The 14,203-nt window shown below is 38.5% G+C and overlaps 2 protein-coding genes across 3 annotated transcripts; one reads left to right on the forward strand and one right to left on the reverse strand.

Moving 5' to 3' along the window:
• The first annotated feature begins 589 nt into the window (after positions 1-589).
• LOC117922777 lies at positions 590-1,474 on the forward strand. The gene is made up of 3 exons (XM_034840992.1): positions 590-851; positions 954-1,078; positions 1,161-1,474. The coding sequence occupies exons 1-3, from the start codon at positions 693-695 to the stop codon at positions 1,276-1,278; spliced, it is 402 nt and encodes a 133-aa protein (XP_034696883.1). The 5' UTR covers positions 590-692; the 3' UTR covers positions 1,279-1,474.
• Positions 1,475-2,117: 643 nt separating this feature from the next.
• Positions 2,118-13,287, reverse strand: LOC117922775 (1-phosphatidylinositol-3-phosphate 5-kinase FAB1B). Of its 2 annotated transcripts, XM_034840991.1 has the most exons (13): positions 12,881-13,287; positions 11,476-12,462; positions 9,431-10,183; positions 9,165-9,318; positions 8,639-8,983; positions 7,596-8,495; positions 7,181-7,512; positions 6,573-6,696; positions 6,338-6,490; positions 4,332-5,891; positions 2,901-3,167; positions 2,449-2,783; positions 2,118-2,415 (listed from the first exon to the last, which is right to left on the reverse strand). In XM_034840991.1, the coding sequence occupies exons 2-12, from the start codon at positions 12,099-12,101 to the stop codon at positions 2,460-2,462; spliced, it is 5,538 nt and encodes a 1,845-aa protein (XP_034696882.1). In that variant the 5' UTR covers positions 12,102-12,462; positions 12,881-13,287; the 3' UTR covers positions 2,118-2,415; positions 2,449-2,459. The 2 variants fall into 2 exon arrangements, with proteins under 2 accessions (XP_034696882.1, XP_034696881.1); XM_034840990.1 differs by having other exon boundaries at positions 2,118-2,783.
• Positions 13,288-14,203: the final 916 nt, after the last annotated feature.

Consider the following 14,203-nt stretch of genomic DNA (forward strand, 5'->3'; position numbering starts at 1 on the left):
TGTGGTGGGATGACACCCTCAAGAACCCCACCAGAATAGAATAATTGATCCTGATTTTAAATGTCAAACCCAATTCTCAGTCACATGGTTCCATTGATCTTAGCCATCCACCCTGAAGGCTCACCTTCTTTATACCCTGTCATTTTTATCTTGTGACATGAGTAAAAATGATGACATCCAATGTCAAAGCGAAATCACAGCTCTGGTGTAGAGACCTTTCTAAAAAAAGACATGAAATACGTCCAATCATTCAACATGCACTACATGAAAGGCTTTGAGTAATACTGCAATAGCTTGTAACCACAGCTCTGGTGGAGTATATATATAAATATATAAAGTGGGAATAGACCCACCAACCAATTCATTCGTCAACTAGCGGATGATGGTTTCACCACCATCAACAGTTATATCAAGACACACAAAGTCGTGGCACCAACCTACGAAATGGCTTGGGGCATCGACAGCATCAATGGTGAGAAGATAAGCCCCATGGGGGCCAGCCTAACCCCATATCTATAAATAATTCAGCATGACAAGACTTCGCCTATCATTTCCATTCCTTGGAATTTTATATATGATTTTTTTTTTAACACTTGTATGCAATTACCCACTATTAAATTCCTGGTATTTCAGCCACAGATCCATCCGAGTCTTCTCCTTCTCCTCCTTCCTCTTCTTGTTGCACAGAATCAATGGCAGTAAGGGCTTATTCCACCACTCAAATCCTGGTTCTAGATTCTTGTCCTATCAGGAGGCCTGTTGGTAGAATCATGGTGATGCTTGAACACAGGAGTCAAGTTTCAGTCAGGAAGATAGCAGCACTTGAGATCAAATCCTCCTTCAGAAACAAGGTACTTTTTTTCTATCTAATTCTTGATACACCCACATCTTGTTTCATCAAAAACCTTCGATTTAGAGAATGATTGAATGTGTGGTTGGGTTGTTTGTAACAGGTTTTTGAGGATCAGTCCAAGGGTATAGTTTGTTACAGAGATGATAAAGGGGAGATAGTCTGTGAAGGATATGATGAAGGCCCTCGTCTACACCATGAGCTGCAGAGGAAAAACTATCATCCAAGGTAATTAATGAAGAGGATTGTGAGTATTAAGATATACCCACTTCCCTAATTCTAACAAATTGTTGTGATATGTGAGTAATAGGGATGCAGAGATCATTGATCTTCTTCAACAAAACTGGCTTCAGATAGTTAAAGGGGATGAGGTCGCAGTTGGTGTGCCAGAGGACCTCAACTGGAATGGTTATAACACATACTGGTGATCAGAGAACATGGGCACATGCCATTTCCTTCAACCATGAACTGTATGTAAAAAAGGCTTACACTTTGGTTCTTGTATTGAAATGCATCCTTTCGATTTCCTCTTCACAAAGAACATTTTCCCCCTTCTCTCTCACCCCATTATTTTCTTGTTTCACTTCTCCCCCTTTAAATAAATAAAAATTGTACATGCCAACACAGTGCTTCTAACAGTTGAACCAATCTGAAATGGGGAAATTGGAAATGGCAGGGAGAAATGGTTACATGATGAGGTGACATTTACAATTAGATGATGTGAAAAAACTAAAAGGTACAATGAGTGCAGTATTGTCACGATCTGCTACCTCTCGTGTTGATATTATCGGATTTTAATTCAGTGGGCCTTTGCGACTGGTTTTGGAAAGCATCCTTATGATTAAGAGGAACTCACCCACATGCAAATACAAGGTAATAGTTGTTTCAATGCTACTCAAAATTGAACACTCACTCAAAATCCAGGTTTAGGGATTAACTCTAATACTATTTATAATAAACGCTATTATAATGAGCTACTACTCCCTTTCATGTAGATATTATATCTACTTAAGGTCTAATAATAGATCTCACAACTTCAAAATATAACCACATAGTAAAGATGACCTCATTACATATAGTATTAAAAACCTCTTCCTCCGATCCGATACAGGATATCATTAGATATCTTCCATATAATTAAATTGGTTGAAGCTGAGAATTCAAAGAGAGCCATCTAAAGCAAAATAGGCTGAGTCCATTAAGCTGAGAGCAAATAAGTAGAAGATATGCAGGTCTAATGTTCACAAAAGCTTAATCAGAAAAGGAATAGAGAAGGAAGGAGATTGTATTGGAAGTTGACATCAAAACTTCAAATATGAAGCACAAAGAATGCACATGGATTACATATACATATTGGAATTCTAGATACATCAAAAATATTTTTGTACAAAGATTTCGTGCAGAGGTCATCCAATATCATACCCCCAGAAGAATTCTTTGGCTTGAACAGCCTTGTTCCGCATCTTTCTAACAAATAATCTTGAATTTCTATTTTTAACAAGAATACAAATGAAACTGCTATCCAAAAGAATTGCAGTGTGGAGAAGGGGGAATACATGGAAGAAAAAAACAATGTACTACATGTACAAGCACATAATTTCACAGTAAACTAGACGGAGGTCCCACCTTGTGTGTTCTCTTCGCATAATTCGGACTGTGATTTACTTGGAATTAGAGTAGCAGGTGACCATTGATCTGGGACCATCAAAAAATAGGTGGTCATGGCCTTCCTGAACCTTTTCTTGTATTGCTTGGGTGAAATTACAGTAGGAGTTGAGTTCCTGGGCCCACCAAGGATGCCTGAAGCCTTCACCCAAGTTTCGAGGTGCTTGTCCCATGTATACTGCCTCATGAAGTCGATGATCCCGAGAACTAGCTCATGCTTCTCCTCGTCCACCCCAACCAGTAATGAGTAATCCATCACATCAACAGACTGTAATAGCATAATGTAAAGAGACATTAAAATGGATACAAGCATTTAATCTACTTGAAAATTGGAACAGCCTACATATTGACTCTTGGGAGCAACACAATCGGTTTCAAAACTTACTGCAAGAAAAGAAGTATCATTCCAGACAGCTCTCTCCAACACCCTCTTTGCCTTGTTCCCCACAAAAATGGGAGAAGTTGGCATTGCTTCAATTAAGTTCTGATCCAGCAGAACTTTATTGTTCCCGCTAGAATCTGCATTATAGCGTGATCGAGAAGACCCTTTGAGATCATAAAGCCTCGTCACAGTCCTTTCAAACAGAAGATTCTCCATAACCAGAAGATCCATCCTTGATTCCTTCCCTCCTTTCAGATGCTTGGACGTAACCTTCCAACATAAAGACATCAAGAAGAGAAAGTCAGTGCAGATGGAGCTTTGGGTATAATTGACTGTTATGGAGAGGTAACCATATGAAATTTCTATACCACAATATTCAAAAGGTCTATAACGAATTTAACTAAAAAAAATGAAAAAAATTAAGATTTGTATAAAGCTATCTATTTTTGTTACAAGCATACACCTAAATACTTGCATCACTATATTGCTCAAAAGACCATCTTTGATTCTCTAAATGCAGGAGATTTTATAGTGACAATTGAAGAACTGTATCATCCCAACACAAAACCCACTTAAACATCTGAAAAACTATCTTCACAAACATTATAGGATTTGAGTTGTGACAAGGATGATGCTAATTGACCTCAACCTGTTCAACATATATGGTAGGACCGTAGGAGAGCATCCAAAACTAGTTTACATTAGCAATCAGTATGACACAGCCAACTTAAATGAATAACCAATATTCAAAACCCAAATTATAAAGGATTGAAAATAATGTAGCTCAAATACTTCAGCTGATATTTTTATATTAAATAATAATTAGTAGATGAATTATTTACAGGAACATTCTGGACAACTCTGAGATAACAAGCTATAATTGTCAGATTAATTACAAAATGCAGTGAAGTCACTTGTAATAAAAATCTCTAACACCTCCTAAAACACCCGCTTAATCTAAGCCAGGACCTGCATTGCCTCATAAAATAAACCCAGGCAGAGAAAAGGAAGCCAAACATGATGTAACTAGCATGACCAACGACTGAGGTGTGCGCACACCTTGCAATGGCCAACTATCATGGTTGGCGCTTCAGTGGTCAGCCAAATAAATCAACCTGTTGTTTATAACAAAATTATACAAGTTATTTAATGCCCATAACTATTTGCTTTTCACCAGCAGTATTTTATTATTAGAAGTAATGCAGATTCTCAATAATCAATCAACAATTCCTTTGTTGGTTTCATCAGTCATTATCTAGGCATTCTAACTAAAATGACCTCTTTATAAAGCAAAAAAATCCATGCTAAGTTAGGAGAGGTAATCATAGCAAAGATACCAGCATTTCAATATGGGTGGTAGATCTTAGCAAATGTCAGGTTAATGTGGGCACTGACAATCTAGTCTAATTGTCATTTGAAGCCCTCAGGAAATACCTGGTAAATCCCCAGAATCTTTGCCAAGCATGTTGGACTTCCCGTGCTGATTGATTCAGATAGGTACTTGAAATATGCAGGAGCAAACTTTATAAATGATTCCAGCTCTGTCTTTGTAACCTGTTTAATGATAAACCGTTCATCCAAGGATTTTGCAAAGAAAACATTGCTCTTTCCTCCCTGCGCCCCCCACTTCTTACAACGACAAAGGGACCTCAAGAAATCCAGCTCTGACGGGCAACAAATTCTTCTTAAGGCTTCAAACCGCTTTGCATAGTAGCAAGTCACGGTATACTTCACCTTACCAAGAGGGCTATCATCTGAAAAGAAAACTCTGGCATGCAAAGCCTTTGTGTATGAGAATGGGTCCGGAACCAGGGAGCTACGTGATCCAGACATGGATAAAAAGCTGTCATCTATTGAACTAAAATTTTTAAAAGATTCAGAGACTGTTTCATCAAAAGAAAGGAATGACTGCAAATTCACTGACTCAGAAAGTGACGAGGAACTCATAGGTTCTCCACCGTCTTTTGGCCTTTCCCACTCATCCAACAATTGGGCATGATATTGTGGTGAAACCAGTGCATAACATATAATACTTGTGGGCTCATCATCATAAACCGGAATGACAGTATCATTAACACCAACAGGGAGAAGTAGCCTAGCCCCACCTTGCAGTTCCAACTCCCGAAATGATGAGACATAGACGGGGTTATACTCACCAAGTGTATCAAGCTTTTGAGCACTCCCCAAAAAATTCTTGTTGAATGCTCGATAGAAGTTTAGAAAGGACATTCCTGACCAGCTGGCTGAGTCCTCAATGGTATCTTGGCCCTTGGCAGGTAACAGTGATGAAAAAGAAAGGGTTACCTTGAGCCCAGTCCGCTCTTCTGTATGGTCCTCCAACTCCAACTTTTCTGGCACAACTAATGCAGTTGAAGAATCTGCCAAGGCTAAATCAGGAAGTGCACAGGTATTATCCTTGGGTGCTCCAGTTCCTGGGTGATTTTCTCCTGTCCATTTAGCATCAAGGGTGTGTGACAAATCCTCTGCAATTGGGAACTGCCCATCAGAGAGGGCCCTGCGAACAACTACCCCAGATTCCAGAGGATCAGGCTGATCACAGACGTTGCTGCTTGCAGGAAGATTACCTTGGTCTTCTTCCTTATGATTTGAATCTTGAACCATGTCTGTTCCTTGATAAACAGTGTCATGCTGGCTAGATTGGCTACTAATCCCCCCTCCTTGATTAGGGCCCTTATTGAGCTTTGCATCCACAAGAAGAGAGTCACAACTACTAAAGCCCTTGCCTGGATTAATAGGCCTGTTTATGTCAATAAGCTTGTCACTAGTAGCTTGGGGTTTCTCCTCATGTTCTGAAATGGATACACTGACATTATCCACAATACTATTTTTGTCTAAACTAGCTGCATAGATCAAGCGGTGGTCCCACACATAAGATTGAAAGAGTAGCTGCCTTCGTAGTCTATTGATTTCGAGAATATCAACAAGCGGTTGGCCCTTTTTAGCTTCCCTACTAACGGCTTTCTGGAGTGATTCCTAAAACAATGTCAAAGAAAAAAAAAATCAATTAGAACTCAGAAAATAAAAGCAGTTGGGTTTTAAATTTGGAGCATTATAAGAATTTCCAATCTTTTACATTTTTGGGTTCTAGAACATAAAATCTTCAACATACTAATAAAAATTTCAAGATATCATTTTCACTTCAAACAGGATAATGCTGATGCAAACATAAAAATATAAAACCAAAGGATTCATTAACAAAGCTATGCACTTTGAGATAACCAAATAATGTCTGGCATTCCTCAGGCCAAATGAAAAACAATTGAAGGTTAATCAGAAGGGTTTACAAGAAGAACAATGAACATAATACAGAAACTATTAATAGTTGAATGATCATTATTGATTGCTTTATTTTATTGGGAGTAAATAGAATCACTGTTACCAAGGCTGGATGAAGTTTAATACAAAACCAAGAACCTCACCTCGAACTCTGCCTTCTCCTTTTGTAGCATGCCTTCTAGTTCAGCAATTTGGTGTCTTGACTCCGTAATCAACCCCATCCCATGTCCTTTCTCTGAAATCCGATGGAGAGCATTGCATACTTCAGAAAATAGTAGTTCTGCCCGGTCAACCACCTGTTTTTACCAGATAATTAGATCACTGAGGACCAGTGAGATTTCAAATGACTTCAGAAACCCAAAATCATAATCATTGCACCTCATTTGTTTCTTTTTGTATCCACTCTTGATTCTCATAGTTGAATTCAAGTTTTGCAGGAGGAAGGTAGACTGAATGAACATCGATCGATGCATAGCGAAAGCAAGCAACCATCTTCCCAAATCTGCGGATGTAAAAACAGCCAGTGAGAAGGTGAGGCAGACAGTGGGAGGATGGCCGTGACATCAAGATTGTAACAGAGGAACAGATGGGAAATAATTCTGGGATGGATATCGTGCACATAAATGAATGAAAAAGATAACTTTATTGCTTTTAATCATTCCCATCCAAGGTATCAACCAGATTACGAATATCCCTCATTTGGATGGACACTACAATGATACCAATTTGATTTTTTTTTCCGGGACCATTCACCAAATCTATGTGAACATGCAAAATGGCAATTGATATCAACTGACAGGATTAATTCAAACAGCAGGGTTCATCTGAACTCATCCAAAAATGCCACACAAATGGCATAAAGAAATTTCCAGGATCAGCACACAGCCATTTTTGCACAGGTCCTCTGTAGGAAACAAGAGCTCTTGATAATACTCAAGTTTATGTATTTTTTACAAGTAAAAGAAATTTGGGAGAAGAAGAAATACCCATAGAACCGAAGACAATCTCTGTGTAGGGAATGACCACAACTAGCCACCCTGCTTGCAGCTGCATGGTTTGAAAAACTGAGCTCCAAAAATTTCCCAAAAGATAAACCCCAAGCAGCGTCAGACATCACTATTCTTCGGGTTGCTGGAGGAAAACCATTATTTCGTGGACACCGCAAGCACCTGTGCCACATCCAGATCTTTCCTTCCCTTTCACCTGGTAAGAGAAATTCTGGCAGTTTTTTAACGGAAATTGTGAGGGTGCCTTGTCTATGAGTATAACAATGAACATGTGCTTCTGATGGCATCTCGCAAGATCGGCACCGGAAACTCTGATAACAAAGGCTTCCTCAGTCTTACAGAATGTTACAAGTTTTTATTGAGAGAGTGAAAATGTGAGAAACAGAAACCTTACCTGATCAAATAAATGGTCTCGTAGAAACCGCCCCAAAGGTTTATCAAAGTTGCCATAGTATTTGATGCGAAAGAGATGGGACCTTTCACAGACAGTCCCCTTCCACACACACCGTGACGACAAGGAAACCAAAATGCTCTGATGGTCAGAAGGTGATGGAGGAAATTCTTCTTTTGATGATCCTGGCTCCCCATGATGGTTTTTAATATCTTGTTGCAAGGATATCATCTCTGAGGTACCTAGCTGATTTGTAACAGTTGCATCATAATAATTTTGGCCATTGTTGGCAACACCACCTTCTCCCATTGTCTCTAGAGACCCATAACCTCTAAAACTGAGATGATTATACATAAATGCTTCACCAGCATTGGTTGCAAAATCCCTCACCTCTAATGATTCTGAGGAATCCATTTTATTTTCCACAAATGCATGATAAGGAAGGATATTACTATGGTAAGAATCTGAAACTTCTTGCTTTGAAGAAGGAATGAAGGAGAAATCAGTAGAATTAATGGAGCTTGAAATAGGTTGTGTGTATTGCATGCTGGGACCATTAGGTAAACTAGGTGATGATGCCATTTCCATTTGGAGAAATGTGGCATTCATCAGTGGAGGGACACTGTTGGATTTTTGTGCATCATCACTAGGCTGAGATTCCTGTTGCCTTTCACTAGGAAGCGCAGTAAAACCAGGTACCATTGAAATGGACCTGTCAATACTTAATGGTTTATCTGGAAGTGCCACATTTATAGGAGAATTCAATGGGAGTTCTGGAAGAGAGGCTCCTTCATCAGCAAGAAAAGACGTCTCCAAAGCCAAGTGATAGGCAGCAAAAATTCCATATTGGATTACATGCTTCACTTTCTTCAATTCATCCCTATTAGCACCCCTAAGTAAAATCTGCGATAGATAAAAAGAAAAGGGCCAGATGAATTCTATGTAGAAGGTCTATCAAATCAACTTAGTTATTAGAAGGTTCAATTGCATGGTCCACTAATAACAAATTTAAATACTTTCCACAAGCATGGGAAGTTTGAACTTACAGTACAACCCAATGGCTTTGGGCAGCCTTCAAAATACATCAATGTCTTCACCAAGTTCTTCCCACCCTGTCGAGCAGTGCCATGCTCTTCCTCAAACTTTTCCACATGGAACATGTCACAGTACCCCAACTTCTGTGATGAGAGATGATCGATCGAAGGGACAATTTGAGCACCTGTGCATCGGGCTATTCGCTCCAAAAGTGGCCTCTTGATATTAAGAACAAGTGAGATGTCTTTTGCGAGAAGGTAATCTTGTGCGAATCGAGAAACTGATTTCTCAACTAGAAGGACATCAGGGTGGTGAACATCTATCTTTGCAACTGCCATCTTCAAATGGTCCATTTCCTATAAAGCATGTAAACCCAATTAAAGTAAAAATCCAGTAAATAAACATATTTCTTTGCTCATGCACTAACAACCAGTAACTAAAATAAAGTATTCCAGATCACAGAATTTATATCCCTTTTCTTTACATTCCCAAGTATAAATAGCAAGCTGAACAGATAGAAAGGCAAATGATCACAACCTGTTGCAACAAAGTATCAAAACTTGACAAGAGGTTGGAAACCCGCTGGTACTCAAGAGCTCCTCCAAGGATCAACAAGCGTGGTTTCTCTATTTTTGATGTCATTCTTCGATGAGCTATATTTTTCTTACAAACAACTCCTTTGATGACCATACTGCAAGAAAAGTAATCAAAATCTTCATCGAAGGGAAAGAAGTTGAGATATGCAACAAGAGCATCATGATGGATGCTATATGAAAGATAACATAAATTATCAAAACATTTACCTCTCACAGCGCCTCCCAGAAGCCAGGCATTTCACCTTCACATATCCTCCTGGGTCCATTCCTGCACTTTTGCTCATGTCAGGCTTTAAAAGTGTAGCAGCTTCCCAGGACAATGATGTAATTATCTCCAACCAGCTCTCTCCATCATCTTCCTCACCTACAGGAAGATTCTCAACTTGCAATAGCTGAGCTACCAAAGCCCTAAAATGCCCATCAACTACGTTCTTCATAGCTTTCTTGTGCTCCTCAGTAGATCTGTCCCTATTGCGATATTCCCCACTTCCAAAACTGCTGGAAGGTTGTAAATAGCCCCACTCTCCTGTTGCATCCCCATCATCGTCATCATCAAAGAGGAGAGCTTCCCTAAGTTCCCTTTCATCTTCTTCATCTTCCGGTTCAGGGGGGAGCCAGAGAAGTCCATTATTTTCAAAATCTACAGGTTCTGAGTCAACATCCTCTGCAGCATAGAAAGAGGAAGGTGCTTCGCACTCATCTCCAATATCATGTTCATCTTCCTTTTTCCCCACCTCTTGGTTTCCTTCCAAACCCTGTGAATCACAACTATGGTGCAATGGAGAGCTGCTCAAACTTTTTGTGTTGGAATCTTCTCCATCAGGATGAAATTTATGTGAACCATAGTCATTATCAATCTCATCAAAGTCAACTTGACTATAGAAATCATTCGCCTGAGGAAAATGGCTTGTTCCAGAATCTAAGCGATAAACACCATATTCATCATCCTCGTCATCACTCCTGATACCGGAGAACAAGAAAGCAACAAGTACTCAATAATCAGTTAACAACTGCTAAAGACATGGTACAAACACTAGTAAACCTAGCAATGTCCTATTCTACTAACATGCAATATAAACCACATTCCTCATGGTCTGCCCATTGATCCAGGCCATCCAATCAGTGGACTTAATTTAAACTACATTAAATTGTGAATTGAAATAACGCCTACTGCTTCAAACTGCCAACTGAGCAATCGACTTTGAAAATCATAAAGCTCAATAAAATAGGTTATACATATCACCATAGTATAGTTGTCTTCCAGGTTGGAGATGAATACCTGCCTATTCTATATGTGCAAAAATAAGCAACTGAATACATGCATATTCTATATGTGCAAAAACAAGCAACTCTGAGTGGGAAGGTTCTTCTTGGGGATAAGGGGAAGTTATTATGATGTAAAGATCGCAAAAGAAAGCAAATACGAGGAGAATGTGGAGCAGGCCAGGAGGAAGCTTGGGAGGGAGAAAAGAGTACTTTCATTTTGACTTATGAATAAACAAGACCTTAAGAAACCAGAAAAAGAAAATGCTCAGATTTTTCTGATCGTGTGCTTTTGAATAATGCCCTGGAGCACTATATAGCCAGTTTAGCAAGTGCGAGAGCCTCAGCAAGCAGTCTGAGCGCAAGTGCAGTACCATGACAGGCTATAGGAGCAATCAAATAACATGTGCAAACTGTCCCTCAAATACCAGTAGAGAATTCGTCCTTCTAAGGAGGATGGGAATGTCTGCACCACATTAAAAGGAATGGGGCATATTGTTACCTTAGTGACGTTTTATGGCGGCAACATGCCAAAGACCTTGAGTCATTATATCATAGTGCTAGTGTCAATGGGATTCAATGGACAGCCAGTAAATCTGTACAGTGCATCTTAAACTCTTAACATGCCATAAATGAGAAGCACTGCGGATCATTTTTCTGGAAGATATGGAAAATATTAGCCTTCTACCTCAGGAAGGCCAGGCGTACCTTTAGTTTAACAGATCATGTTATGCCTTCCACTTGGATTCCACATGTCAGTTTATAGGTGCCATGGGATCCATTAAGCACAGGACATCTTTGTCCAGTTCTAAAACAAGTTGCAAAACTTTCAGGATACCAATTAAGTAGAATAAATTATAGTTTTTTTTTTGGTTTTGGATAGGCAGGAAAAAAAACTCTTAAGCAAAAAAATTAGGGGTTGCTAAACAAGCAAAATATTCTGGAGTGAACAACAGGAAAAATAAACAAGATGGGAGATGAAATTAAACCTGTTCATGCAATATCCAAATTGATTTGGAGACGGGTCCCCCATGCTTGCAATGGGATTGTTGCTCCTTGTGGATGCTACCATGTCTATGCCTTGCCTATCTATGCTTGTTTCTGTTAGTGCTGATTGACGTGGGCTGAGACTTGAATTGTAAGGAACACGTTGATAAGGTCCAACTGGGTATGGCATTGAACCAAGTGTAATGCAACTACTGTTACCGGTTTCAGTAGATTTAGGGCTAACCACACTTGTTGCTGATGATGGAGTACTGAAATCCAGGCTGGGAACCTGGATCCCATTATCAAGAGTGGCTATGCCCTGCTCCCATTGCTTGAAACAGAAATTACAGACCCGAATCTTCTCACACTCTTCCCTAGGAATCCTTGGATCAGAAGAGGGTGCAGGGACTGAGTTTGTTGTACACCAGGCACAGAACACCCGTCCACAGTGTCGACAATGGTGTCTACGGTTAAATATTGTAAACTGTGAATCACACTCGTAGCATACCCTACAGCTATGATCAGGCATCCAAAAGTCCCTTGACACATTAGCTGGTTCAGCCCGCCAAGGGATCCAGGATTTCACGATGCCAACTATATCAGAGAATGTCTTGTCCGGGGCATCCATTGACAAGTAATCCTCCTGCCCCACTCATTCTGAAATGCTCATTTGCCACTCTTAAGACCAAATCCCAGAAAATGAAAAGTAACACCAACAAGAAACAAATTAAAACCCCTAAATTATAACTGATTGCACATATAACTCCAAATGCAAGTCCAGAACAAATTGCCAATCAGAAAAACTCAAATGATCAAGACCCATCAACCATAGTCCTAAATTCTTGAAGCTGCCACACAGAAGCCCTTAATCCAATCCTTACTTCTACTCCGAAACCTATTTCAGAAGATTATTCAAACTCTAAACTGCAAATCATAGGGTTAGTGTTTCCACGATGCCTCCAAATGAATTGTTGAAGGTAAACAACAGCCTGCCCCAATCACGAAATCGATTAATATGGCACAAAAAGAAATGAAATTAATCAAAATCATTTTAAAAACGTTACAGCTGGACCACCACAATGCATCATGAAATTAAAACACGGTTCCTTTAAGGACCCAACTCAGACCCATCCGCCACAAATTACTCTCACGCGGAATTGATCAATTTCCATTCATAAAAAAATAAAAATAAATAAATAATAAAAAATAAATAAAAAGAAAACTATTTTTTCGGCAACAAGATGAATCCAAACACCCCAACAAATCTTCAAATTGCAGAAACAATCAAACCCAATACATATCACGATTTCCTCAGGACCCCCACTCAAATTCAGATTAATTCACGCGTCAAATGAAAGAAAACGAAACAAATTCAGGAGGTAAACGGGTAATTTGACCCAGAATTACCTTGAATCAGAATTCAACATGGCAATCAGATCTTCGAGGCAGCCATGCGATCATAACCCTTGAAAACCCTTGACGCCCAGAATCGGGTTCCTTCTCTATTCCCGTAAAATCAACTGAATGATCGGAAATATTGATGAATCAAAAATGCCCACCAACACCTGCAACTCCCAATTCCCAATATTTTCCTTTTACGGTGAACACGATTACAATACACAATACACCAAAAAGAAAAAAGAATAAAAAAAAAAGAGGGAAAAATTTTATCAGATTAATTCAATTTTTGGTTTCATTTTTTTCTATTATTGCTGTGTCCGATTTGTTGTTCTTACTCGGCGGCTTTTCTTCCTTCTTCCTGAGGCAGATGAGAGAGAAAAAGGCCTCTTGAATACACCGTGAATGCCTTTAAACCAAAATTCTCCATTCTATTTTTCAAAAAATAAATAAAATTTCCATTCAATTCTGCTTTTTCAATTATTTATTTATTTTAATTATTTATATTATAGTTCCATTTTAATGGGGAATTAATATCTCATCTATGATACCAGTCTACACCTCTTTTCTCCCCCCTATTTTTAACCCCTAAATTTTAAAACCGAAAAAGCAATACTTCCCATCATATCAATTATACACTTTATGTCTCATATTTTATACCAAAGTTTGATTTTTTTGTCTTATACTCTGACTATAAATTTTTTTTTGGTTATACCTTAATCGTATTTATTTCTTTTATATATTTTATTTTTCTGTACAACAATATATATTTCAAAGATTCGAATTACATCGCTAATAGATATTGCTTTGACAAAGTCGTTATCCAATCTTATTTAAACACGACATAAACTAAAATTTTAAAAATATAATAAAAATATATGAAATAAATGAAAAATATGATCTAGATTTTTATTTTTTATTTTTTATAAATGAGGGAGAACTTGGTCTCAAGGTTTGTACAATAAATTTTTATTGTACGATCTGGATAAGGAGGGTGGAAGAAAATGATCTCCACTTTTTTCAAAATCTCATCAGATTTGACATGATGTGAAATGAAGTAGGCAACTGGTTGTTTGCTTCTGTGTTCTGTTAATTGCTTGTTAGAAATTTCTACAGCGAGGGTTTGGTTTTAGCCTTTTAGGTGAGCTACAGTTGGTTGGTAAAAGTGAGGCCTGTTGAACAGTTTTTTGATTCATAAATCATAACTAACTTTGAAAGCATGGTTTTTAAAATAAATTTAAAGTTTTTTTAATTATTTTATTTAGGGTATTCAATTGATATTAATTTTAACACCTGTATTTAGAAACCATTTTTTTTTGGATATGACAAATT

The sequence above is a fragment of the Vitis riparia genome, chromosome 9 (genome assembly GCF_004353265.1).
Source record: "Vitis riparia cultivar Riparia Gloire de Montpellier isolate 1030 chromosome 9, EGFV_Vit.rip_1.0, whole genome shotgun sequence".
In the NCBI taxonomy this organism is placed as follows: domain Eukaryota; kingdom Viridiplantae; phylum Streptophyta; class Magnoliopsida; order Vitales; family Vitaceae; genus Vitis; species Vitis riparia.